The sequence below is a fragment of the Strigops habroptila genome, chromosome 11 (assembly GCF_004027225.2).
Source record: "Strigops habroptila isolate Jane chromosome 11, bStrHab1.2.pri, whole genome shotgun sequence".
Taxonomy (NCBI): Eukaryota; Metazoa; Chordata; class Aves; order Psittaciformes; family Psittacidae; genus Strigops; species Strigops habroptila.
Window position 1 is genome coordinate 16,305,675 of NC_046360.1, and position 26,964 is coordinate 16,332,638.

Here is a 26,964-nt window from a genome sequence, read left to right on the forward strand (position 1 = left end):
ACTTCCTTGCCTCAGTCTTCACTGGCAAGTGCTCTGACCACGCTGCACAAGTCTTAGAAGGCAGATGCAGGGACTGTGAGAATGAAGACCTTAGGCCCAGAGCAGGAGAGGATCAGGTTCGAGACCATCTTAAGAACCTGAACGTGCACAAGTCCATGGGACCTGATGAAATCCATCCGCGGGTCCTGAAGGAGCTGGCGAATGAAGTTGCTAAGCCACTGCCCATCATATTCGAAAAATCCTGGCAGTCAGGTGAAGTTCCCGATGACTGGAAGAAGGGTAATATAACCCCCATTTTCAAGAAGGGGAAGATGGAAGACCCAGGGAACTACAGACCAGTCAATCTCACCTCTGTGCCTGGCAACATCTTGGAGCAGTTTCTCCTGGAAAGCATGCTAAGGCACATGAAAAACAACGAGGTGGTTGGTGACAGCCAACATGGCTTCACTAAGGGGAAATCCTGCCTGACCAATTTGGCCTTCGATGATGGGGCCATAGATCTGATGGACAGGGGCAGAGCAGTTGACGTCACCTACCTGTACTTGTACAAAGTGTTTGACACTGTCCCACATGACATCCTTGTCTCTAAACTGGAGATACATCAATTTGATGGATGTACCACTCAGATGAAGAATTGGCTGGATGGCCATGTGCAAAGAGTTGTGGTCAACAGCTCAATGTTCAGTTGGAGACCAGTAACGAGTGGTGCTCCCCAGGGGTCGGTGTTGGGACCAGTCCTGTTCAACATCTTTGCCAGCGACATGGACAGTGGGATTGATGCACCCTCAGCGAATTTGCTGACGACACTAAGTTATGTGGTGCAGTTGATACACTGGAGGGAGGGGATGGAATCCAGAGGGACCTTGAGATGCTTGAGACGTGGCCAATGCCAATCTCATGAAGTTCAACCAAGCTAAGTGCAATGTCCTGTGACTGGGTTGGTGCAATTCCAGGCACAGCCACAGGTTGGGCGGAGAAGTGATTCAGAGCAGCCCTGCAGAGAAGGGCTTGGGGGTGTCAGTTGATGAGAAACTGAACATGAGCCGGCTTCAGTGTGTGCTTGAGTTCACAAACCGACCGTGACCTGGGCCGCATCAAAAGAAGCGTGACCAGTAGGTCGAAAGAGGTGATCCTGCCCCTCTACTCTGCTCTCGTGAGACCCCGCTTGGAGTACTCTGTGCAAGTCTGGTGTCCTCGACATAAGAAGGGCACGGAACTGTTGGAGCAAGTCCAGAGAAGGCCACGAGGATGATCAGGGGGCTGGAGCACCTCCCATATGAAGACAGGCTGAAAAAGTTGGGGGTGTTCAGCCTGGAGAAGAGAAGGCTGCGTGGAGACCTCACAGCAGCCTTCCAGTATCTGAAGGGGGCCTACAAGGATGCTAGGGAGGTACTCTTCATTAGGAACTGTAGTGACAGGACAAGGGGTAATGAGTCCCAACTGAAACAGGGGAAGTTTAGGTTGGATATAAGGAAGAAGTTCTTTACTGTGAGGGTGATGAGGCACTGGAATGCGTTGCCCAAAGAAGTGGTAAATTCTCCATCCCTGGCAGTGTTTAAGGCCAGGTTGGGCGGAGTCTTGGGTGACATGGTTTAGTGCAGGGTGTCCCATGGGAGGGAGTTGGAACTAGATGATCTTAAGGTCCTTTCCAAACCTAACTATTCTCTGATTCTGTGATTCTAAGTATGAGAAATATTTGAATGTTTGGAGAGAAAGAGGCGCTTGCTTTGCTGCTGATACAGTGTCATGAGGATTTGGTGATTTAGGACCCTTCAGATGGCTACAGAGCAGTAATACATCCCAGTATAACTGGACCTTGGTGCGGTCTCTTTGGGTACTGTGGCTGCTGCTTAGTGTGGGCTGGAGCAAAGGGGTAGGATCAATAATCTCCTCAGCATGTATGTGATTGTCTGCCAGTCTCTGTTTTGTACTACCCATTTTAGCAAAACCTCTTGCTCTTTCTGGCTGCCAGAAAGAAGAGTGTATGTTATTTCCTTATTTTGACAGGCATTCTGCTCCAAAATAAGCAGTGAGGGCTGTAGGCCTGGCCGGGCTATATAAAAGTAGCTACCAGCGCATTTGGGGATGTCATGCGGTGGGGCTGCTTCCTCCCTTGCTGGTGGGAACCCGTGGAGAGGGGCGTGGCTATAAAGGAAGCCTTTGCTTCCTGGTTGCTAGTGTTTAAGTAACACACCAGCACTTCATTTTCACCTGTATTTTGTAGTTCTCTCTTCCCTAATCCTTCTTTCTTCTTCAGAAAGTGTCATGGGGAGTCGTGTAGATTGAAATACATTTGTCCTCCCTTTTTTTAGTGGTGGAAAAAGCCTGTCCTTGAATTGTTTCTTAGGGTGGTATCCCTAGCAGCTAGGCATTGGAGCATGTGGCAAGCACCCCGACAGTGCTGCCTCTGACTGTACCACCCCACAGCCCTGCTGAACATCAATTCAGCAGCATGTGTCAGATGAGATGGTCACACCAGTGATTTTGCTGTGTGTGCTGTCACAGCTGGCAGTTGCTCTCTACAGCCTGATTGTAGAAACTGTGTTATGAGAAGAATGGTTTGGTTTTGGGGTTTTGTTTTGGTTGGTGCTTGGGTTTTTTGGTTGGTTGGTTTGGTTGGTTATTGTTTTTCCTGTCACCCTTCCTTCTTGCTTTTTAACTCAAACCCCAAAATGAAGGCCCAAATGTCTATGTCCAATGTTTTGTTTAGTTTTGTGGGTTTTTTTAAACAATACCAGACCATAATGGGTAATGGTAAGTGGGTATGCTATGGTTCAGTGTGAAGCCTGGAAGTAGGCTGCAAGCAGGAAATGTGCAATGGAATCAAGAGACTTATCTGGAGTTCATTGTAAATGCTGTCCTAGCTGGACAGAAAAGATTATGCAATTGTAGTTGGATTAAATTTTCTGGGCCTTTCTTTAGACTTGAAGTGGAAAATAAATTCACTACTCAGATATAAGGAGATTTTAATAAAAAAAGCTATTAAAATTACAAGAAAAAGTCTGCTTTTGCAGTGCAGAAATTGCTACTGATCGTATATTTGATGATATACCTTGTGCAGTCTTCTGTGTGGGTGTGAAGGTGATTGAAGACCACTAAAACCAAAAAGCCTGACTGGTAGGTTTGATTTTTATAAACCTCTCTGTGTACAGGGTAAGTGAGCAGCTGAGCTCACACGAGCACAGGTAACTTTAGCATATGCAGTAAGCGATTCCACAGTTACCATTTAGTCTCCTTTGCTACTTCAGTGGTTGGAAGTGTGCCTAGGTATTTTAAATACTTTAGTCCGAGATTATTTTTTCAGATTTTCCCCTAAAGTGCCTCATATCTTTGTGCATTCTGGTACTAACAACTTGCAGGTATTTACATGTGCTGGACTGTGTTTATGCAACCGTGTTTCTTGCTCCTTGTGGAGCAGGGCTTGTTCACGAAAGCTTTATTATTGCCACACCAGTGGAAGAAGCCCCTATCCTGTTCAACAAGCAGCAGGGTAATGAGCTTTACATTAAATATGTTTTGCAGGATGCAGCTTACTTCCTCTTGTTGTTTCTTGAGTGCATGTGCACACCAGCAGGCAAGCAGTGCTCTTTTGTCAGGAGATTCCTCATGCTGTGAGATGCCAATGTCCATTAACTACTATATGATGGAAAAAGTATTACATATTACTGCAGAATTTTATGCTCACTGTTAGATATAGAGATAAAAGATCATTTGTTGGGGTGTAAAACCTTCCACAGCGCACTAAGTCTCAGTGCTCAAGAGAATGCTGCACTGTGTGTGTATAGGTGGTCCTTTGGTTACCAGTGATTAAAGAGTGAGTGGAAGCTGCATCTTCTTGTGCCTCAATGCTCAGACTTGCGCTCAGTTAAAACACTAGTCTTCTCGGTTCTCTGAGTGCAAATGCTGTGTTCAGATATTGCAGCAACATCTCTCAATTGTTAAAGTTAACCCATCATGTTGAAGGACATTCAGCAGGCTTTTTTTATAGGAGTAGGTAGGGAGCCTGGTACCCTGAATTTCTACAATGTCATTTGGTTTCCTCAGTTACATTCTATTACTTAACAGGCAGCTAACAATAAGAGAGCTCTGCCACAGGGTTGTGCCTCAGGGCTAATCCTGCTCCAGCTAATACCACAGCATCTTCTAGAAAGGCAATCTAGAGTTACTTTTTGTATTAATTGGGCTTTCACCAAAGAAAGCATAAACCATCATTTTAACAAAATCAAAGGCAGCTGAAGGGCTGGACTCCTTCCTGGAGTGTGCCCAAATCTTTATCATTACATCACCTCTTGAAAGATGAGTTTGGTGACTGTGTGTAGGGTGGGCTGGCATGATGGGAAGTGATGTATTGTTTTGGAAAGCCTTATGACTTCCCTGTAGGTACTGAGCAACAGTGAGCTGATGTTTGTGAATCTACTGCTGCTTAGCTAAGGTTTATGTTTGGGCCCTGGGGATATTTGAGTGTGTGAGAAAAAAACCTGCTCCCAGACTTGTGGAAATATGAGAGCTTTTGCAATGGTGAGGAACAAATGAGAAGCTGAGGTCTGTGTGCTTGTACTAACCCCTGCACGGTGACTGGCCACAGTGTGGTCATGGGCCAGGGCTCTGGAGGAAACTGGTGTTGGTGCTGGGTGCTGGGATGGGAGGCTACCGTGAGGGCATTCTGCCACATCTGCTTCTATCAAGGCCACTCACATTCTCTCTGCATGTGCCCCAGCAGTCAAACTGTTTGCAGCTGTTCAAATACAAACAAAAAATATTTTTCTCAGGGATGTCTGTGTGGGTCAATTATACAATTTCCATTTTGGTCTAATGTGAAGGACATAATGCATCTCCTTGCTTTGTCAGCTAAGTATAACTCCTCCTACCTTTAAATATGATCACATGTATGTTTGGAGTGCCAGGATCTCGTTTGATTTTTCTTTCATTCCCTTGCGGAAGTCTTTAGTGGTAGGAAAAGTTCAACTGGTTCTGTGGGAAAAGTGTCATGATGTGATACATAAGGCTAAATGTAAAAGAGCAAAATAGCACACGCATTGGGGGAAAATGCTGGTGTTAATGGTATTGAATATTAAGTTAATTGATAAGTTAATTAAGAATCGATAAGTTAATACTTATCTCACTGTCAAGTTATCTTCATAGGTTAAAGGTAGAGACACGAGAAGGAATGCAATACTGTCAGCAGAGGTACCTTTCCAGGAATTTATTGATCAGGTACTCGCTAAGCAGCAATGGATATCAGTGTTTAATAGCATTAGATAAGAGTTTTATCTTCTATTATTTTTTTAATAACAAAATATTATATTATTTATAATATTTATATATTTTATAACAAAGGCTGTGTGAGGCTGGTACTTAAGATCACCCTATGTTGTCCTTCATGGAGTGTGTAATTTCAGTATGATCTTGTTGAGTTTTAAGTAAAGAGCTAACATTTAAAGAAGGAACAGGCTTTTGCTAACATTACTAGTGTCCACTATACCCTTTGGAGGTTTATTGCATACTTCTCAGGACTGCTGATGGTCTTTAATTACTTACGCTTTATGATCAGCTACCGAAGTCTACTGTAGTATTTATAGATGTTTTCAAGTTTTAAAAATTATTCCATTGTAGGTAATACCTATGTCAAATTTTCTTTTTTTTTTTTTTTTTTTTTTTTATGCTAGTCCCACACTTGCTCAGTTCTAGTGCCTGCAGAAGAGTGACAGTCTTAACAGGACACTATTGTTCATAATCTGTGCAGTCACTTCTTGATTCATACGCAGGAGAAGATGAAGACTGGATAGGCTGCTTAAACATGATCAAACTGGCATTGTGAACTGGCTTATGTAAATAAAGCATTTATCAAATTTAGCAGAAGGGTTTAGAAATCAGAAGTTAGAACTGGCAATGAAAATTTCTGTGATATGTTTTTTGGAAAGAGTGAGTTTTAGCTGTGCTTTGATACACCAGTGTGCAGCGAAGGGCATCCTTTGCATGAGTGAGTAGAATTCCATAGTCTCTTAGGCTCTCAAACTACTGAATAGAGCTGATGTTCAACAGCATTAACTCCTTATCCCACACATTTCCATCTATGGCAGCATCTTTCTTTACTCTGAGGATTGGAGCTGGGCAGACATCTGCTTGCAGCAGAGATCATTGATCTGTTCTGATGCAGAGGAGGGAAAGATGCCTCAGGATAGCTTTTTTTTTATTATTTTTATTTTTATTATTTTTCTCCTTCACCCTGCAGGCTTGAAAGGAGGACTTCTTTATGTTGATTTCTCTATTGCTCCCCTTCACCCTCCTGCTCCCGCATGCTCTCCTTTATTTTTAAGAAAGCACAAATGTACGCACAGTGGAACCCCATTCCTCTCTAATTTAAGCTCAGCAAAATGCATTCAAGGCCTTCTAATTTTCCTTTCTTGTTATATGGTTACAGCATTTTTTTCTTCAAAACAAGCCAAAAGAAAAAAAAAACCACGTCAAAAGAAGGAAGAAAGAACCCCCAGACCTTGACTGTATGCCTCTTCTGGTCATTCAGAACAGCTAGAGCAGCTGCTGGTGAGCCACTTACTTGCAGGCAGCTTTGAAGCCTGCTGCTCTCCGGGTGGCTTTCCCACGAGGATGAGTAGTGGTGGAAGCAGCAGCAGGTGCTGATGTGGTCACAGGGGCTCTGTCCTGCTTGTTGTCCCCAAGGCAGGACACTGAGGGCTGAGGAAATGTTCCACACGCTCAGTAAATGTATTTAGATGTCAGTAGTCTCGTGAGTGACAGAGAACACATTTTGTGAAGGTATTAATGCTGGTTTAAAGCACAGACTGTGATACAAAACTAGCATTGGCCTCCTCAGGGGAAGGGTGTCTGAAGGCGATGCCCACCTTCCCTGAACAGTAATGAGTAAACTACCTTGTGGCTAATGTCTTTTGGCTTTTAACTCCAAGGTTCTCTTGGAAGTCAGAAGGGGTAGTAGTGAGTACTGGCAGGGCTGGCTTTGCTCACCCACACCAAAAGGAGAGCATCTGTGCTCTGAGCACATTGCAGCTGAAGGATGTGTGGTGTGCTCTGTTAATCAATGCAAAGCTGAAATGCATCTACTAGAGTGCTCCCAAAGTACAAACAAGCCCCTCTGCTGTGTGTTTATTCCACTGATGGTACGTATGTGGCACCGCTTCCCGGGTGTATGCACACACACGGACGTTGCTGTGCTTTCCAAACTTTGAGAAAGGCAAGGGATCATTTTCAGACAAGCTCTTTTATATCACTTTTCTCCCATATCTATGCCTGCTTTTCTGTTAATTGAACTTGAAACTAATTCCTCTTCTTTTTAACGTGCTTCCTGGAGGAACGCATTGTGCGTGTTCCAGTCTGCTTGTGGTGCATGATAATGTGACTGTGATAACAAGAAAGCCTGAAGCAACCCTTAAACATCTCTGTGTGAGTGAAAGCAAGGGTTAATGCTTGAACATCGGCTCATCTGTTGAGTACAACTAGCTTCACATAGCAGTATTTCAGTGCAGAGGAAAGGGCAGCATGGCATTTATTAAAAACAGCCCCTCACTGCTTGGCATTTCAGCGTGACTTGTGGCTGGATGCGCAGCCTGGAAATGGGGAGAAATGGGCTTTTTGGCTGGGTCAGCACCGCTGGGGACAAACACAGACCATGGGGGTGCCACTTGAGCAGAAATGAGCGTGAGGGACGCTGGTGTCCTATTTTCCTGACCAATTCCTTTACGAAAAGGTTAAAGGAAAGGAATATGCACACTTACGTGTGTAGACTGTAGGCAGTCATTGATGCCCTGTCTCGCACTTCAGCTGACAGTGCTTCATTAGAGCCTGCTGTGATGAGGCCTTCCGGCTCTGGGTTGTTTGCAGCTGAGCAGGAGTTGCGTAGTTTGCTGCCAGCATGCTTTATGGTATTGGATTGAACCTGTCTTCATTATGTTTTTCAAACCCTTCTTTCATTTTTGAAGGTTACCTTTTAATCTTAGAAAATAGATTATTGAAGTAATTGAGGAATTAGGAAGGCCAGTGAATAGCAGAAATGCATTGGTTTTCATGAGCATCCTGGTGCTGTGTGCAGGACAGAATCAGAGAATGGTTTGGATTGGAAAGGACCTTAAGATCATCTAGTTCCAACCCCCTTGCCATGGGCAGGGATGCCTCGCCCTAGGCCATGTCTCCAAGGCTCTGTCCAACCTAGCCTTGAACACTGCCAGGGATGGAGAATTTACCACTTCTTTGGGCAACCTGTGCCAGTGCCTCACCACCCTCACGGTGAAGAACTTCTTCCTTATATCCAACCTAAACTTCCCCTGTTTCAGTTTGGACCCGTTACCCCTTGTCCTATCGCTACAGTCCCTAATGAAGAGTCCCTCTCTGGCATCCTCTGAGGTCTCCATGCAGCTTCTCTTCTCCAGGCTGAACACCCCCAACTTTTTCAGCCTGTCTTCATATGGGAGGTGCTCCAGCTCCCTGATCATCCTCGTGGCCTCCTCTGGACTTGCTCCAACAGCTCCATGCCCTTCTTATGTCGAGGACACCAGACTTGCACAGAGTACTCCAAGCGGGGTCTCACGAGAGCAGAGTGGGGGGGGCAGGATCACCTCCTTCAACCTTCTGGTCACGCTTCTTTTGATGCGGCCCAGGATACAGTTGGTTTCTGGGCTCAAGCACACGCTGAAGCCGTCTCATGTTCAGTTTCTCATCAGCTGACACCCCAAGTCCTTCTTTGCAGGGCTGCTCTGAATCACTTCTCCACCCAGCCTCTAGCTGTGCCTGGAATTGCCCTGACCCAGTCATAGGACATGGCACTTGGCTTGGTTGAACTTCATGAGGCTGGCATTGGCCACCTTTCAAGCATCTCAGGGTCCCTCTGGATTCCATCTCTTCCCAGAAGATCAATGAGAATGAAAAAATTACTCTCTTGTGTAATTGCTTCCCATTCTGTCATCTGATTCAGGATGTAATATCGTAAATGTGCTCCTTCTGTAGATCATGCTTCTGGAGGGATGGCTCTAGGCCAGTGGTGTGATCATATGGAAATACATGGGAAATACTAGTCATGACTTGGGGTGCAAGTCAGGAGTAAGCACAAACCTCTTGCGTTCACTATGATGTCCACCAGTAAGTGCTCTCCTGGCAACCTGAGTTTGTAACAAAGTTAAATGAAGAAAACTTACTAATTCAAGGGCTGCCTGTGAAAACTGCTGCCAAGCATGGAAGTGCTGGGGTATTACCAGGGCTGAAATTTGTCCTTCTTCGTGGCTATATAAATCACTTCTGGAGAGAACCACATTTTTGGACTAGTGCTTAGGTTGGTTTCACCTGGTGCTTCATATAATGGAAGAATGCAATAGGTGAACTATAAACCCAAAACTTTTTTATTGTGTTTCTGTCCTCCTTTTCTTGTAGATTTACTACTATCTTGTACTTCAAAGGGCATTGGGACTCGTTTCCCTATAGTAGGTCAGGAAACTGAAGCAGAAAGTGATGAAACAGTTGTCCAAAAAGTCATCTGAGAAATGTACTGAAGAGCTGGGAATAAAACCAGTTTACTGGAGATTTATAACTATTAATATTTTACTTTCTTACTTAACAAAGTCTATATGAAGGGAAGCAATTGCAAAAGTTAGATTCCACATTTAATATTAGCAAGCAGTTTTATGAGCAAGGGCAGGTTTTTTGTTGTTCTTGTTGGTTGCTTGATTGTTTTGGTGTGTTGTGTTTTTGTTTGTTTTTTCCCTGAGGCATGTTTCCTTTAATCTTTGGGAGGGATGAAATTGGGATGAGGACAGGAAAATTCTGGTCTTTTTAGGCAGAGGGAGGTTGTGAGTTTCCTCTGTGCCAGCAGTTTGCTAGGTTGGGAAAAGGCAGTACCTAACCGGAGCATCACCAGTACAGGGGGATTATTCTCTCTGTTCCTTTTGGCCCACTCTTTCCTTTCCTAGCATAGATCTTTGTACCTCTGCTAAATTTGGGTTAGATTTACATTGGTGATCTTGTTTTATGCAAGTTGGTGTTGTCACGTTATTGACCAGCCTTTTGACCTTGGAAGTGAAATAATTCTCCTGGTGTCATTCTCTAATTCATTTTCTGTTCTTCAGCATAAGATTGGATGAACAAAGAAGAAGAAAGAGAAAAAAAAAAAAAAAAAAAAAAAAAAGACAGACCCTAAAAGTAAATAGTAAGATGAGACGGAAGTAGGTCACACAGATGGAGGGCGTGTGGAATGAAATCCCTTCCCCCTCTCCGCAGAACTCTTTAAGTTATTTTGGAAAGGGCTTTTTTGGTTTGGATCCAAATTTGGTTTTCCACGTGCATGATATGTTACTGGTTTTATTGTCTGCTCACGTGGCCCCTTCCCCCCTGCTTTTCTCCAGATATGAGTTTTGGGTTTGGTGGGGTTTTTTGTGGTTTGTTTGGGGGTTTTTTTGTTTTGTTTTGTGGTTTTGTTTGGGTTTTTTTTTTTAATTTTTTTTTTTTTTTTTAAGTGTATTGATTTAGATTTGAAGAAATCTGTTGGATATTTATGGGTGTCCCATCCCTGGCAGTGTTCAAGGCCAGGCTGGACGGGGCTTGGAGAAACCTGCTGTAGTGGAAGATGTCCCTGCTCGTGACAGGGGGTTGGAACTGGAAGAGCTTTAAGGTCCCTTCCAACCCAAACTAGGCTGGGATTCTGTGATTTTCTCACAGGTATCTTGATAGATCATCTTTTCTGCATGTTGCATGCTGTCTGTTCAGTGCTGTAGTGACCAGGCATGGGCAGGATAGCTGGATGCTACTGTTTGAGAAAGTGTGCAAGCAGGAATAAATTCTCAATGTAAGTATTTGTTTGTAGGGAGGCAGAGAAACGAAGCTGAAGGTTGCCTGGTTGGGAGACTTTGCAGGCTTTGGGTTTGTTCTTTCTCATGTTGATTGATGTTTATCCTTGGGTAAGGCCTTCAACCTCTTTGTGTCTCAGTTTCTCTCATAAAGAAGTAACACTTCTTCCTTTCTGTGAAAGTTGAATTTCTAGGATGAGAAAGACTAAAAATGTGCAGAGCCTCAGTAAATAGCTTGTCACTTCCCCTGTTCCAGCATCTTCTAAGAGCAGCAGAAATCAAAGATGTAAGTGTAAATGCTTACCTAGTGTTATGTGTGTGTTACAATAAATTGAAATCCTTCTGTAGTTTAATGCAAGTGTTGATCATGCAGGTCTTCTCTCAGAAAAAGAGACCTGAGGTACTGAAGTCTGCAGCATGAATTTGCTACCTAAAGCTGTCATCTTTTCTTCCCTGTGCAGTCTGAGAGACACACAACACTCCTGGAGTCTTTTACTTTGCATCAAATCCAAAAGCCTTTTCTTAAAATGTGTTTCATTATTTTTACACTGCTGTTCAGTGTAGCATTATACCTAACACAACCCTTGCAGTCTGTGTAAGGGTGTGTCCCCCCCAGGTGAATCAGAACAGTGTGACACGTCCGTGACCGGCCTTTGATTTTGCTCTTAATAACAGCACAGAGCTACTGGCTTAATCATAACAAATCATGGGGAGGCTCCTGTGAATTATGTCTGACAGCCTGACCCATTTGCAGGCCCATCTGTTTACAGTGCAGGGCAGGTCACTGCAATCTGCGGGATTGCCTTTGCCATGAAGACTGGTGGCTGCTCCTCCATGGTTATCGTTTCCCTTCCCAGCTTGCCTTTTGTGTCGCTGTGATGCTCATGGGGCCATTTTGTGGGATGACATGTTAAGTAGATGTTTTAAATGACCACGAGCAACCTTTACCCCTCCTTGATGTCTTTTATCTGCATACCATGAAGAAAATAGGAGCTGCCTCAAAATGTAATTTGTCAGTAGGGCAGGATGGGACAGACCAAGAAATTTCACCTTGCGTTAGGAGCGTCTAGCAGTAACGGCTGCTTGCATTCCTGGTGTGTGGCCTTTATGAAACAAAGGGATGGTTTTGGCGTCGGCAGGTGTCCATGTCATGACAACTTTGAAATTAAAAAAGCAGTTTGAATGCATGAAACTAGTGGGGAATTGGTGTGGAAGGCACACAGCTACATTGTCCAAAGAGATTTCTAGTTTCTTTGGGAAATAAAAAAAAATCTCAAAATAGCACTTTTCTAGTCCTGAAGTATCTAGCTAGGACCCTTTTTTCATACAAATCACAGAAAAAGTCTGTCTGGGTTGTTTTGCAGTACAATCTTCACACTGCTCGTTTTGCTGTAATTTTTGCATTGTGGGTTTGTGTGGGTTTTGTTGTTTTGTGGTTTTTTTGGTTTTGTTTTTGTTTTTTTTATTTTTTTTCTCCAAGCAGCTGTCAGCTTGAACTTCTGTGCCTGGGGATGAGTGGTTTATGGAAAGCTTGCGCCTTTGCTGCTGCCACTGCCATTGCTCAGCTCATGCTGTCTGATCTGCCTGTGCTTATTAGGCCGGGCAGGATTCTAACACTTTGCTTACTAGTGAGCCAAACCTTTATTGCTGAATGAGGGAGCAGAAGGGCAAGAATTGGTATGGGTAGGAATAGCTTCCAGGTGACTGGCCAAGTAGAGAGCAGGCAGGGAAGCAGCTCTGCCTCTGCAAGGGCAGGTAAGGTAGGGCCAGGAAGGGAAGAACTGACGCTGTTGATTCTCCTCATGCTGGATCTTGTGTGCATTTCTAAATCTCCTGACTCAAGACCTGTCATGTTAATGCCTTTTCACATGAATTCAATCTGGAAGCATGCTGATTTTTAGCTGCTTGAGCGATTTACAGCCTGAAGCCAAACTCTGTGCTTCAGTAATCTTTTCAAACCTCTAGACCCTCTGGTTCAGCCTGGAAGAGGATCCTACATACCAAGTCAGAAAAGAGATGGAAATGGAGCACTCATGCGTTGAACAAAAGAAGTCAAGTGCTGGTGGTTTTAAGTGAAGTGGCTCCTGCATTACTGTGAGCCATTTCCACTGCTTTCAGTTGCCTGTGTTTTATCCCTCAGATTTGTATATTTTTTCTGGTGGGTCATATGAAAGGAGTATATATTGAAGGATGTGAGAGGAGGCTACAGCCCCTTCCCAGCTGTGTCCAACATCTGGCCACTAGCTCTTGTAACAAGATGTAGAGTTGCTGCTTTGCTATGGATTTAGGCACAGTTGCTTTTAGCCCTCTGGACTATGCAAGTTAATAAGGTTAAATGTCTAGATAACTAAGCTGACAGGCTAAATTAGACTCCTGTCATCAAATCTTTTCATGCCAGTGGCAGTGCACTGAAGCAGTATATTCTAAATATAGGCCTCAGTGTGTTTTTACCATTTAAAAAAACCAATCCCTCTAAATCATCTGTGAAATGACCCTGTCATCTGTGAGGGGAGAACACTGTGATCTTATAAGGCATTTGCATTTCATAGAATCATAGAATAGTTAGGGTTGGAAAGGACCTTAACCTGGTATTCCCTGATTCCCTGATTCTGACCTTAAGATCATCTAGTTCCAACCCCCCTACCATGGGCAAGGACACCTGGCACTAAACCATGTCACCCAAGGCTCTGTCCAACCTGGCCTTGAACACCGCCAGGGATGGAGCATTTACCACTTCTTTGGGTAACCTGTGCCAGTGCCTCACCACCCTTGCATTCGGCACTATTATGCATTATGAGAGAAACGAAATTGGAACTTTTAATCTGCTATTAGTAGTAAAGGCATCCAGTTACCCAACATGTTGAAAAATGATATGAATCCTGAAAGGGCAGTGCTTTTATGTTTGTTCCATCCCCAGCAGTTTCAGGTGGTTCATTTGTGTGGCTCTGAGTCCCTGATCCTGACCAGTATGTGAAGGCTGATCCTGATCAGTATGTGAAGGCTTTGGGTTAGATTTCCACCCCTTCCTATCTGCGATACCTTGGAGACAATGCTCGCAGCTTTTGGCACAGTCTTGTTTTCTTACTGACTACTTCTGTTGTTTCTGTCCACCCTGGAGCATTGCAGCTGTAAAGCTGGCATCTGTCCTCTGCTCCCAGCATTCTGCTCAGAATCTTATTTTCCCCTTTCTTCCATACGTCTACAGATACTTAAGCAGCTGCATCCCATGACTCCTTAAAAGGAGTCCTGTATTTGTAATCTCTGGATGAGCAATGCTAGAGGCTTATTGCTTTGGGCAGCAAATTGTTAAGAGACACAAAGTGGAACATAGATGTCTCTTCCCTTTATTCCATATGCAAGGTGGGTTGTGTACCCTCAGTTCTAAACAACTCTATGACTGATTGATTGATTGATGTACAGGTCAAAGACTAGCTGGATGGCCATCATTTACCTTCTGGTAGTGCTTCTTACTTACTCCCTCCATTGTGATGCTGTTGCATGCAATATCACCTTTCCTTGGAGGCTTTTTGTAGCTAAATCCCACTGAAACATGTATTTGTAGCCCAGTGAAGGTTTCTGAAGCACGAGGTTTTGCATGGATTTCTGATTTTTTTTTTGTGACGTTACCTTACGATTCCCCTCTGTAACTTGGACGCAGGGTCACTTGCTTGCTCTTAGCCTCTGTCTTGGGAATTCGTGTTGGGAGCCTCAAGGTGTCTCTGCCTCCAGAGTCCAGGACTCAGACCTCAGCTGAGCTTCATTCTGTGTCTGCCCACCTGCTAATGACATTAAGCTTGACTATTGCCACTTTGCCCTTTCTGATGTTCTTGATTCAAAATGTAAGTGGTATTTTGTGTTGGTATTTTTCAAGCTTTCTTTATCCTTGTTTAGAAACAGCAGCTTGATTTTTAGGTCTGTGAAGCATTAGGAACAAAACTGCACTGTATTTTAGTCATCTTTTCCCCTTGCTGTCCCTTGATAGATGTGTACAGCTTGGTTGCCAGAAGTATCCTGCTTCTCAACAGTGAATATGTCCTCTGTCTAGTATAGCATCTATGTATGTGATTGCAGAGCAACTGAGGATTTTGTAAATACTGTCATGCAAAAAACACCCCAAGATCAAAAAACACCAACCTCCGTCGTTTAGACTCTGCTCAATGTGTGTTTTCAGTAACTTGGCAGTCTGTGTACTCTAAGGACTACAAGCAAGCAGGAGCTGTGGATGATTTACTTGAATTTTATCTTAGCCCCTTTTTCCTTTGTTCTTGAACTGTTTTCATTTAAGGAAACAGAACTGGTGCACAGTAGGAAAATTTGATTCACTCTGAGAAGCTGTTTCTCAGTCAGGTGATGCAACTTGGGCACAGTGTTAAAGCCACTTAGAGGCTGCAAATATCCGTGGCTTGCTTTCAGTTAGAAGTGTTAAAAGCAATTGACTGTTATATGTGGGGTTTCTTATGCGCCCTTGTTAGGACTTCTGTAGACCAAGAAAGATGTTTTCAAATTTGCAATGCTTTCACTTCATGAGCATATATAAATGCAAATTTTAAGCAATTATAGAGTAAACATTAAAATCACTAATAGCTTTAATGCTTTTTTCCCCCTGCTGCTCCTGAGATGGCTATTTAGTAACCCATGACCAACTGGGGTGAGCAATCAGTATGCGAGAGGCTTATTTTTATAAAGGACAAGCTGTGTACTGCAGTAGTGGGATGAAATCGCACATGGTTTGTTGCAAAAAGGACAGAATGATCCATTGTTGTCCCTTTGTGAATGGGCATGAGCAAGCTTGGTGACATTCTCTCCAAATGGTAACCAGTGTCCAGTACTTGACTCTAGGTTGTGTATGAACTGGTTAAGCAAGTACCTGCATCTCTTTGAAAATCTGACCTTGGTTTCTGATGCATGATTTAGAATATGTTGTGTTTTTCTTTTGTTAATTCTCAACTGTTTCTATTATAGCAACCAAAGAATGTGAGATAAGCTGACCAAAGGAAAAAAAAAAGAAAAAAAAAAAGTGGAGTTTTCTTTCAAAAGATTATTTTGGCTTACGTTCAGGCTGGAGAATTACACCAGTTCAACTTTTTTTTTGGGGGGAGGGGAGAAGAAGGGGGGGAATTTGTAAGCAACTTACCTGACAAAACTCCTTCACTGAAACAGTTTTCTGTTGATTTCTGGTTTCTTGGGTGTGTTCTTTCATGGCACAGGAACCTCCCCATCATTTTGACTGACTAAGAAGGAGAGATCTTATTTCTGCTGTTTGCTCCTATGTAACATGGGGGGGAGGGGGTGGGGAGGGAGAAGGGAGGGGGGTGTTGTGACTCTTCCCTTGTCCATATATCTGTTTTAAGCAGCTCTGAGGCTTTTTCTTTGCCTTTCAATTCTTGTTCTGGTTCAATGTGTGCCTCAACTTGCACACTAGGTACAAGCATCGTGTCCAGGGAGGCGGCATAGGGCAGCCTCCCAAGCCCTTGAGAGTCCCTGTGCAGCATGTGGGCTAGTGTCAGATAGCAGCAGACCTTTAGGGACGCCAGCTCTTTGCAGAACTTGGCAGAGGATACTGTGCTGGTCTCTTGCTCAGAAACAGCTCTTCCCAGCATCACTTTTTTTGGGTGCGTTTGTTCTTGATTCTTCCGTAACTTTCCCCAGGCACTGAAGTAAGACTAGTGGGCCTACAATTTCCTGTATCCTCCTTTAAGCCCTTTTAGTAGATGGGGGTGATGTTAACCTTGTTCCAGTTTTTCGGGATGCCCCCGTATCTCCACAGTGTCTCACAGATTATGGAGAAGTGGCCTCACGATGTCATCAGCCAGCTCTTAACACCCTTGGATGGATATTGTCAGGGCCCATCATTTTGAGGGGTCAAACTTCTGTAGTAATTCACACACCAACTCTTCTTCCGCTGATCATGGGTCTGTGTTTGCATCAACCTGGATTTTTGTTCCTAAGGCCTGGGGCTCAATAGTGCTGGTAATGACAGAGATGTGAAGAAAGTGTTGAGAAGAACCTCTGCCTTTTCAGCATTGTTTGTGACCAGTTCTTCTCTCTTGCTTAACAGTGGGCCAGTATTTTCTTTCTGTTTTCCTCGTTGTTTATGTACCTGAAGAACCTTTTCTTGTAGTTTTTGATGTCTCAGGCCAATTTCAATTTGAGCTGAGCTTTTGCATTTCTAACTGCATCTCTGCACACCCTGGCAGTGACCTTGTAGTTCTCAGTGGGTATTCATTTGCTTTTTCATCTCTGGTATGCTTCTCTTTTGGTTTTGAGCAGACTCAGAAGCTCACGGTTAAGCTAAGGGGGTCTCTTTCTCCACCTACTTCCCTTACCTTTAAAGGGGATGAACTGGTTTTGTGTTTCCAAGAGAGCATTCTTGAAAATCTCGCATTACTCACTAGTTCCTGTATCTTCTGTGGAAGCTTCTCATGGAATCCCTCCCAGTTGAGCTTTGAGCGAGCTGGAGTTTGCTCTTCTAGAATCTAAAGCCTTTCTCTTAGTACTAACCTTCAACATGCTCAGCTGGATGCCCAGCTTCACAATACTATGATCACTGCAGCCAGGGTTGTCACTAACCAAGATATTACAAAGCAGGTTTTTTTTTTGGTTTGTGAGGAGCAAGTCCTGGTTGGCACATCTAATGTATACGAGGAAGCAGTCCTCTACATGTTCCAGGAACTTGATGGGTGGCATGTGGGCTGCTGTGTTGTTTTTCCAACAAATGTCTGGGTAGTTGAAGTCATCCGTAAGAACCAGGTTCTGGAGACCCAAATATTGCTTCATTGACCTTATTGTCTTGGTTCGGAAGTTGGTAGCAGATGCCTACTCCAAGGTCCCTCTTGGAGATGACCCCTCTGATCTTGATCCAGAGGCATTCAGTAGGGCTTCCACAATTGCTGTAGTTGACTTACATACATTCAAGGCTCTCCTTAACACAGGGTGCAACTCCTCTTTCTCCGCTTCTCCGCCTGTCTAAGAGACAGCCTATAGCCATCCATTACAATCCTCCCATCATGTGAGTTGTCCCACCATGTTTCAGTTGTTCCAATGATATGATATAACTTTCTGACTTGATGCAGAGCTCCAGTTCCTCCTGTTTGTTCCCCAGGCTGCCTGCATTGGTATACACTTCAGGTGGTTGGTCTTCTGGCTCTCATCTTGGGAGGTACATTTAAAGGAACATTTGCCTCTGCTCTGGTTGGCCTGGCCTATTCCCCAGTTGGTTACAATGGCATGAGAATGTTGGACCCCGTGCCCCGAGCCCTTCAGTTTAAAGCCCACCTCATCAAGCTGGCCAGCCTGCTGACAAAGATTCCCCTGTCTCTTCTAGGCAGGTGGATCCCATCCCTCTCTAACAGGCTATACTTGTCAAAGAATGTCCTGTTGTCATGAAAACCAAAACCTTCATGACGGCACTGGCCACAAAGCCACAAGTTGATTTGCATTATACACTTATTTCTGGTTTTCCTCTAACTGATAAAATCCACCACTTGGGCACCAATACTTTTTGCTTACGCTCCAGGGCTCTGTAGTTATCTCTGATTCTGCCCAGGTTCCAGCTTGCAGCATCGTTAGTGCTCATATGAAAGAGTGGCAATGGATAGTGTGTGCTCTTGACAAGTCTTGGCAGCCTCTTGGCAACATCTCAGACCTTAGCTCCTAGAAGGCAGCACACCATAAGACCCTGTCAAGCCAATGGGTGGATGCCTCAGTGCCCCTTAACAGAGTGTCACCCACTGTGAGCACTCATTGTTTCCTTTTGCAGTGTACAGCTGTGTGCTGCTGGGGCAGTTTGTCCTTGCAGACCTTGCTCATGGGTGTCTACAGCTGTTACAGATTCATATCTGGTTTTGGTTGTAATACTGGAGGATGTGAAGTAGAGTCCTGAAGTAGTGTAGTACTGGGGGAGTGAAGCAGAGTTCTGCTTTGTGGGTTACCACAGTCCAAGGTGCCTCATTCTCTGTGGTGTCTGCCACAGGAGCATGGTTCTGAAACCACTTACCTCTCCACCTGGTATTGTACAGCCTATTACCTGTTTCTGCACCTTGACCACCTGACACAGCAGATCATCAACTGTGGACATCTTTTGCAGGTACTTGCTGTTCCCTAGGAGAGGGGTCTGTGCACTCGTTTCGACCTACCGTCTGTACTGAAGTCTCCTTCCTTACCAGTTCCATTTGGGTGGAAGTGTCAGACATCTTGGGGGCTTTCTCTGTAGAAACACTGGTTGTAACTTTGAAGTGAATGTCCATCATTATGGCAGAGACCTACAGCACCTCCCTGGTGCGTGGAGTTTTACAAGAAAGTCTCTTTCACTGTGATGGGTTTTGTGCAAAAACTATCTGCTCATTTATAAGAGCTCATCAGCTAATTTCCCACTGGCTTTTGGTGCCATAATTAGCCTTTGGGCAGCATTCCCTTATGTATTTGGGGAAGAGAGGGCTGAAGAACCACAAGTACTGGTATGGCTGGTAGGGGATGGCAGCTTGACAAGAGAAAACTTGTGAGGTTTCAGTTGATCTGCAGCTTTGGCAGCAGGTTATAAGCAATAACTGATAATCAGCATTTGAGTGATTTGGTGTGTTCCTCAGGACTTGGCACGTGCCCCTTGCTACCCTCGCACTGGAATGGCGAGCACCCTGGCTGGCAAGTGTTTCATGTTCCCTTGCTCCAGAGATAAACGGCTATACGGTATTTGAGGTGGTGTGTTTAGGGTGGAGGCTGGTTTTGGTTAGTTTCAGATAGTGTTAACACTAAAACAGGACTTCCAATCTGTATCTTATGCAGCTTTCTGAAGAAATCAATGGGAGCTTGTCATACCTTTGTCCAGCAGTGTGAAGTGCTTTCCAATGTACTGATGAGTGCATCTGGCTGAGAAAACAGCTAGACAGCATTTTGGTTCACAAACTATTTGATTTTGCTTTTGGCCTGACCTTTGGAAATCTGGAAGAAAGGAACTTTGATAGTCCCTTAATATTAGTGTCTTGTGATTCCTTGAGGCAGCTGTTAGCAGAACATGATGCTTTGCAGCCCTCACATCCAGCAAGGTGTGCGCAAATGAGTTGCCAGAAACTCATTTATTTTGTGAAGAGATTATACTCCCAAAGAGTATCTATCTTTCTAATATAACTGTGAACAGTTTTCTTCCCTAACTTGGTACCATAGTAGGTAGAAATAGAGGTTTTGGAAGAAGTGGAAGAGCAGAGTAACTTTGACTTCTATTTCTGTGTTTTATATAACGGTAAAGCAAAAGTGGATGAGTAGATGCTGGACTTCTGAGTATGTCAATGTTTATGGGTTTCATGCATATCAGTAAAAAGTCAGTTTTCCTTTGAATAGTCTGATTTAAAACAGGCCTGGGTTGTGGCCATGGAGGTAGTTGCATTGCCCTGTAATTTTGCACAATTTTGTTAAATTTCCTGTTCCTCGCAGGCTGTTGCAATTATGAAGATGGCTTGTATTATGAACATATTGAATTTGTTTCTAAGTCCATACAAGAGAGATAATGAAGCTTGGTTAGAATGGAGGTGCTTTTTAAGTGTTTCCTTATAAATCCACCCAGATGGAATTGTTCCAGTCTGCCTGTCCTGATAACCATCGTCTGTTAAGGTTTCTTGTGTTTTGTGTAGTGTTAGAGTCCATTTAGCATGATAAAAACCTCTCAAACATAAAAGTGGTGATAACTTACTGAACTTTACCTTGCCCTCACCAGGGAATAGAGGCATGTGATGGAAATCGCTAAGAAACAATGAATGATTGACAGGGGATCATGGAAAAACAGCACACCCTCAAGTCTCTGAACAAAAATACATTCTCTTTTATGAAAATGTGAGAAACTTGTAAACTGACAACTGTCATGTAAAAGAGTATGATTTAAAATACAGAATTTATTGTTGTAGGACTTTATGGAGGCCAAAAATGCATAAACCCATGAAAAATAAGGGGTAACTAAATGTTAATAGCTCTTCCAAGTTTACAGCAAGCGTTCTCCTTCAAGGCTTAAAGCAGTCCCCAACTCTGGAAGATTGTGGAGTTTCTTGCATTAGCCTCTGTGGAAGATAGAATATTGAATTACCATAAAAAAGCCCAGTCTCATCTGTTATGCCTGTTTCTGTGTTCTGTGTTGCCTCTCCCTGTCAATAGTGGCTTCTGCAAAATGATGATGTTCTCTTAAAGAAACCCAAGGCCTTTGTGCATTGAAAGTTTTAAGAGCAAAATTAGTCGCTGTTCTCAGGAATTTCTCCCTTAGTGGTGTTACTCAGTTCCTTGATTGGACTCTGCTGTCTGGTCAGATGTGGCTTTGAATATCCTGAGCGCCAGCGTGCTCTATGTTGGCATCCTGCGACCAAGAAAGTGGTGCCACTTCACTGGGCAAACGGATGCCCAGACTCCCCTTGTTCCATGTCCAAGATTTGTAGTAAGTGCAAGTCTATGAAAGGTGGATCTTAATTCTTTATGGAAAAGAGATAGTGTATTTGAGAAGCCTGCATGGTTTTTGTTATCCCTTTAACATTTATGGAGATCATAGGTATTAAGCTTTTAATCTGTTTTGTGGAAACTCATTTGACAAGGACTTGCACAGATGGTGCTTTACTTTCTGTCTGAAATGTGACACTTTTTAATTTCACAATTGCATAATCTCAGTGAAACTGGCTGGAATTTCTTCAATGGGTATTTGTCTCCTGTATCTCTGACTTGCTTATCTGAAATAAAATGTAGTCTGATAGGAGCAGTATGTGGGTCTTTAAATGTAGGCAGAGCTCGCACATTAAATCATCTGTTTCAGCCCTGGTATATTCAGTAAGTACTAAGAATGCATCTGGTCTAATATACAGAAGTAATAAAATACTGAAATTTGCTTCTCTTCAAAGCAGTTAGCTGTTTGTTTTTTTTCTGCACTGACAGTACATTTCTGAAGAGCTAGCAAAAGATGATTAAGTGAAAATGTAATGCATGACTAGACAAGGAGTTTTATGTGATGCTGATCTGTCCTTGGCAGATCAGCAGGTCAGGCTGATCTGTCATTAAAGTCAGGTCAGGTCATTAAGATCAGGCTTAACTCCTGACCTTGATGTTGGCTATGAAAACCTGCTGTCTGGACACTGGCATCCCAAAAGATGCTATGTCATCTGAAAGCTCCAAATACAGGCATACTCTGCTGAAGAGGTTAGATCTCTGTGGCCTGCCTCCTAAGTCCCTTTGCTGGCATGCTGCTGGAGGCGATGTCTCTGGGAGCAGGCAGCAGAGCTGGCTGGGGAAACATCCGCTGACCTCTTTCAGCCGGTGACCTACGTTAGCTCAGGGTATGGAGCCACCCTCTGAACCTCACCCACGATGGGCAGGAATCTCCAGCAGTGAGCAGCTGAGAGTGGTGATACGTTTCTTTGGTATAGCTGCATCAGGAGGAGTAAGTGTGCTCCCAGCCTAAGGAATGGAACAGGCTGCTAAGATGAGATCTGTTTTCAGTGATCCAGTTACTGCAGAAATGAGTCTGACACAACTTCTGCACATGCAGAAGTGTCTGGTCATCTTGCTGACAACTAGTCTTGATTTAACAGCACACTCAAGTCAATCCATTGTTATTGTCTCCAACAACGGTTTATATGAGGGTCTACCTCTGTGTAAGCTTCATTACTGTACTGTGCTTCACTATTTGGGTGCTACGTGTCACTTTCAAGAGCCCCATTGGCCACTCTTTAGCATTTAAAGGTCTGATCTCAGAGGAGGAGGGTGTAGGAAAAGTTCACATTATTTTGCACCAGAGAAATAGGAGCATAAATATTTTCAACACTTTAAAATAGAACTTACACAGAATTCTGGGTTTACTAATAAAAGGTGTGTTTTCTGACTGTCCTAGGCTTTTGGGCAGGCCCATACCAACCACAAGAAGGTAGCAGCAGATGGAGAGAGCAGAGAGGAGACCTTGATTCAGGAATCGGCTACCAAGGAAGAGTACTACATGAAGAAGGTTATGGAGTTGCAGACTGAACTGAAGCAGCTCAGAAATGTCCTTGCCAACACTCAGTCTGAAAATGAACGCCTTAATTCTGTTGCACAGGAGCTGAAAGAGGTGAGTGAAAGGTGCACAGTGCGCACCGCAGCTTGTGTTGTCGTTATGTTTTCTTATTCTGGGTAACAAAAACAAGGAAGATTCTTGAGCTGATCAGTAATACTGGCAGCTGCTAAGATGGATTGTCTCTCGAGACTTCAGTGAAACATTACATCCAGACGAAGCTGTAATTCAGCAGTGCAGTAAATGCAGCTTTCTGAGTCCATCCACTGAGCCAGCCTGTGGTGGCCACAGTGCTTCTGACCCAGTACAAATTCACTCCACCTTGTTCAAATAACTGGTAGTTCTGCAGAAACTGCTGCACTGTCCCCCATGTGATTTGACTGACAGATGACTGCGTATCTGGGCCACACTGGTGCTGTGGGTACCCCACATTGGTTCCCGCTGCCTTAAGAAGCAGAGGAATCTCTTTAGTCCAAGCACAGTGGTGCTGTGGATGTACTTTTTCTGCCTCACTCCCAATTCTTGCTGCAAAATACTTGGGGCATACTTTCCCTTTTTATCTCTTTTTCCACCCTTTTAGGATGTGGGAGCATAACATAAAAAAATAAGAGTAGCAGTAAAGTTTATAGTCTTGTGTTTTCTCACATGAAAGTGATGACTTTTATTTTTTCATAGGTTGCTCATCTTACTATCTCAAAGTACCTTTGACCTTTTATTGTTTCATATTGCAACTGCCTATTTCTGAGGGGAAATAGTTGCTGAGAACTTGACTTAAAAAGTTTAATTATTTATGAAATCTGTAGCTCAGCAAGAGTTCTGTGGCACTGATAAAGAAAAGATTGTTTTCAGAGCTCAAACCATTGCTTAAATTTAGACAGTAAAAGTTAGAGAGACTGCAAACCACAGATGGATGTGGTAAACAATTAGCAGTTACTACTCATGAGCTTTTTTGCAGCTTCCTTTGAAGTGCTGGGTACTAGTCTCATCTAGCCCTGAGATAATGGACTGGCCTCCCTTGCCAGGAGGGGAAGTTATCTAAGAGCCCATGTCTTAATCTCCATGTACAATGTACAACCGCAGCCAAAAATCAGAAATGTCTAATTTAATTTCTTTAGGTCATAGGAACAAATATGTGGATAATATTTGGTGGTAAAATTAATGAAGAAATTTGGGTTACTTCAGTGGAGATTTGGGGGTTCACCACTACCTCTCTTTGGGTATGACAGAGAAGGAGATTTGTGGGGCAAACTCACGGGTGATCAAACAGGCCAGTCAAGCTCCCCTTTTAATTTCATGGGTCCTGGCTGTGGGAGAACAGAGCTGGAATTGGGCCATGTGCTCTGCTTAGGCAAGGAACCAGTCCCTGCAAGCACACACACAACTCTTGTCTGTATTTCCTAACCTTCAAGGACAACTTAAAAGAAAAGCTCCCCACCCTGGAGGCAGCATTGTGTCCATAATGGGTTCCAAACGCTGCTCAAAAGCATGTGGTCGGCAGATTTCAATCCAGCTCCCTGCGTCATGGCAGCTGAAGGTGATTTTTTCCGTGGCTAGATACTGTCATGTTTCAGCCACCTCTGCTTTGAGCTGTGTTTTGCTTTATACAACCCTTGAATGAGCTGTCAGTTTGCGTGGGTTTAGGATGTGTTTTTTTTCCTGTGCTTTGTTCTTCTACCTCACTCACACACCCTTTTACACAAACACACTTGTGTGAGTTGGACCCCAGGGAGAACTGGAGAGGGCAGGAAGAGGGGAGGTTGGGAATGTCAGGTTTCTTGTGAAGATTTTAATTTGGTTTAAATACTTCTTTTTTTTTTTTTTTTTTTTTTTAAGCTTTGTTCTGCCGAGCAGGGGAAGATGCATTTAGTTATTTGACTAGGAATAAAAGCTGATGACAATTACTGGATGTGTCTGATGTTGAACTTCGAATGGAAACTGAACTCAGTTAAAGAAAAATAAAAAATCAAAGCCCAATCCGATAAATAACTGAAGCATTGCAGTTAGGGGGTTCCCTGCATGTCACTTTGTATCATCTCAGTGTGTATGAGATGCCTTTTTTGCCTTTTTTTAGCCTAGCTGTTTCTTCTGCTGCTGGTAAATTCTGGTGGGGTGAAGAAAGGAAGAGGAGAAAAAGAAATGGCATGAAAGCTGTAGTGTTAAAATGGAAACACCTGTGCCAATTGACAGTGTGTGATTTGGGATTCTTCTCATCTGAAGATCACAGAATCACAGGCTGGTTTGGGTTGGAAGGGACCTTAAAGCTCATCCAGTTCCAACACGCTGCCACAGGCAGGGACACCTTCCACTAGAGCAGGTTGCTCCCACCTGGCCTTGAACAATTCTGAAGATGCCTATTTGTGTGTTTCATTTTGGCTTGAATTGCCTTGTAATTACTGGTAGGAAACAGTGACACAAGGTGTATGAAGAGAGATATCTGCCTGCTCCTGGCCCGCAAAAAAGTGGAGTCAGCGTGACCATCTTGAGGGACTTGGCTTTTCTCTCAAAAGATGCATCAGAATGTGTGGCAGAAGTTCAAATAGTTGCTGTTTCTCCATTGCAGTCCAGGTATGTAGAAACAGGGCGATATGCACAGGCCTCCTGTGGTGATTTACAGATCTAATAGCAAATCTAATTTGAAAGTGTTATGTGAGAGAAATCGAGGAGAAGGTGGTGTGGTTGTTGTAAGGTAGTGAGCAAGATGAGCAGTGGGCTTTTCCCCAGTCCCCGTTGCCAAGCTTAGCTTTAGCCCATTTCATGGCAAAAGTTTTATGTTGATACTTGTCCAGGGAGATTCTGTGCAATAAAGAGTTCTGCTGTAGTCTGAAGTGTTGGGGAAGAAGGTAGAATATGATCTACTGCTTTATACCACGGAGATGGTGGAAATTCCTCCCTTCGTTTCTTCTGGTTGCTGATGAAAGAAAAACTACTGTGGCCATTCTCTATGACAAGATGGAAAAGACTTGTAGACGGATCTATTCTTTATAGTGTGTATTTTGGAAGTCCAGTATTATTGCCTGTCGAGAGAACTGACTTGCAAGTTGTCTGGGGGAACAGGAAACTCTGCTTCTGTTGCAACCGTTCTGGATTTGATCCAGATGAGAGGAAGGATGTGGAAAATGCTTATCTATGTGTCCTCTGGCCAGGCAGAGGGCTGCTTCTGTCAAAACTAAAAGGAAGTTTAAAAGCAAAATAACCTACCACCAAAACTCAGAAAATCAACTGAGGCTGAAGCTCTGCCTTATTTTTAAGGGGGATTTGGTTGGCAGGGCTAGCCGCAAAAGTTTTTGCGGCTATCTGAGAGGACACAGAGGTTTACTGTTACTGAAGCTTTTAGTAGCATCCCAAGGAGGATGATTGGGTGCATGAGGCAGCAGCTCCTCTTGAGATGCTGCTGGCAGTATCAGTGGTGATGGGTTGAAACCAGATGTTGACCCACATGGGTTGGAGGTGTGTTCGTGACTGCGCGTTTGAGATGCCATTATTCTTTTTGTGTCTTCTCAGGATACTTGCACGGAAGCAATGAGTTGTTGGAAGAAGACATTCAGTACACCTAGGGTTGCTGGAGCAGACACAAGTGGTTTTGATGCTTTCTGTTGAATTATCTAACTTTGGCCTGTCGAGACAGGCTGGCAGAGTGATTACCGATTATGAGTTTTACTGCTGTCATTAGGTAGCTCAGCAGCTCCTCTGTCCTGGAAGAGTCACTGGAAGGAGTAATTGCTCCTGAGTAATTGCTAATTGCTGTTCCTTTTTAATATTCTTTCATCTCTCCGGTGTTTTAGTGGCACCAAAAAAGATTTTAGAGGGTGATTTGGCTGTGAAGTCATGAGGTAGCCATGCCTGGAGAAGCTGAAAAATAAATGAGCAATTCTTTCCCAGAAAAGTAGAGGGTGTTCTGATTATGTAAACTAAAGAAGGAAATATATTTTAATGAATATATTTTAATTCTGATAAAACCTGTATCTAATAGGATTTATCAGGAAAGTGTGTGTCAGTCTGAAGGTTAATGAACAGCATGCGGTTCCCTGGCCCTGCTATGTGCAGGGGACTCTCTGCCTCTTCGGTTGATAATGCTGGGATTCTCAGGTCTGTGTTGAACACAGACACACAACTGTTTGTCCTGGTTTTGGGGTTTTTTTAATTGTTTTTAACCCT

The 26,964-nt window shown here is 43.7% G+C and overlaps 1 protein-coding gene across 2 annotated transcripts in view; it reads left to right on the plus strand.

The window, feature by feature from the left end:
* The window catches only part of BICD2 (BICD cargo adaptor 2), a 98,204-nt gene that overhangs the window by 27,990 nt on the left and 43,250 nt on the right, over positions 1 to 26,964 (plus strand). For both annotated transcript variants that reach the window (XM_030501279.1, XM_030501280.1), the window contains exon 2: positions 22,654 to 22,866. In XM_030501279.1, the coding sequence (XP_030357139.1) occupies positions 22,654 to 22,866 (213 nt within the window). The remainder of the gene's footprint in view (positions 1 to 22,653; positions 22,867 to 26,964) is intronic.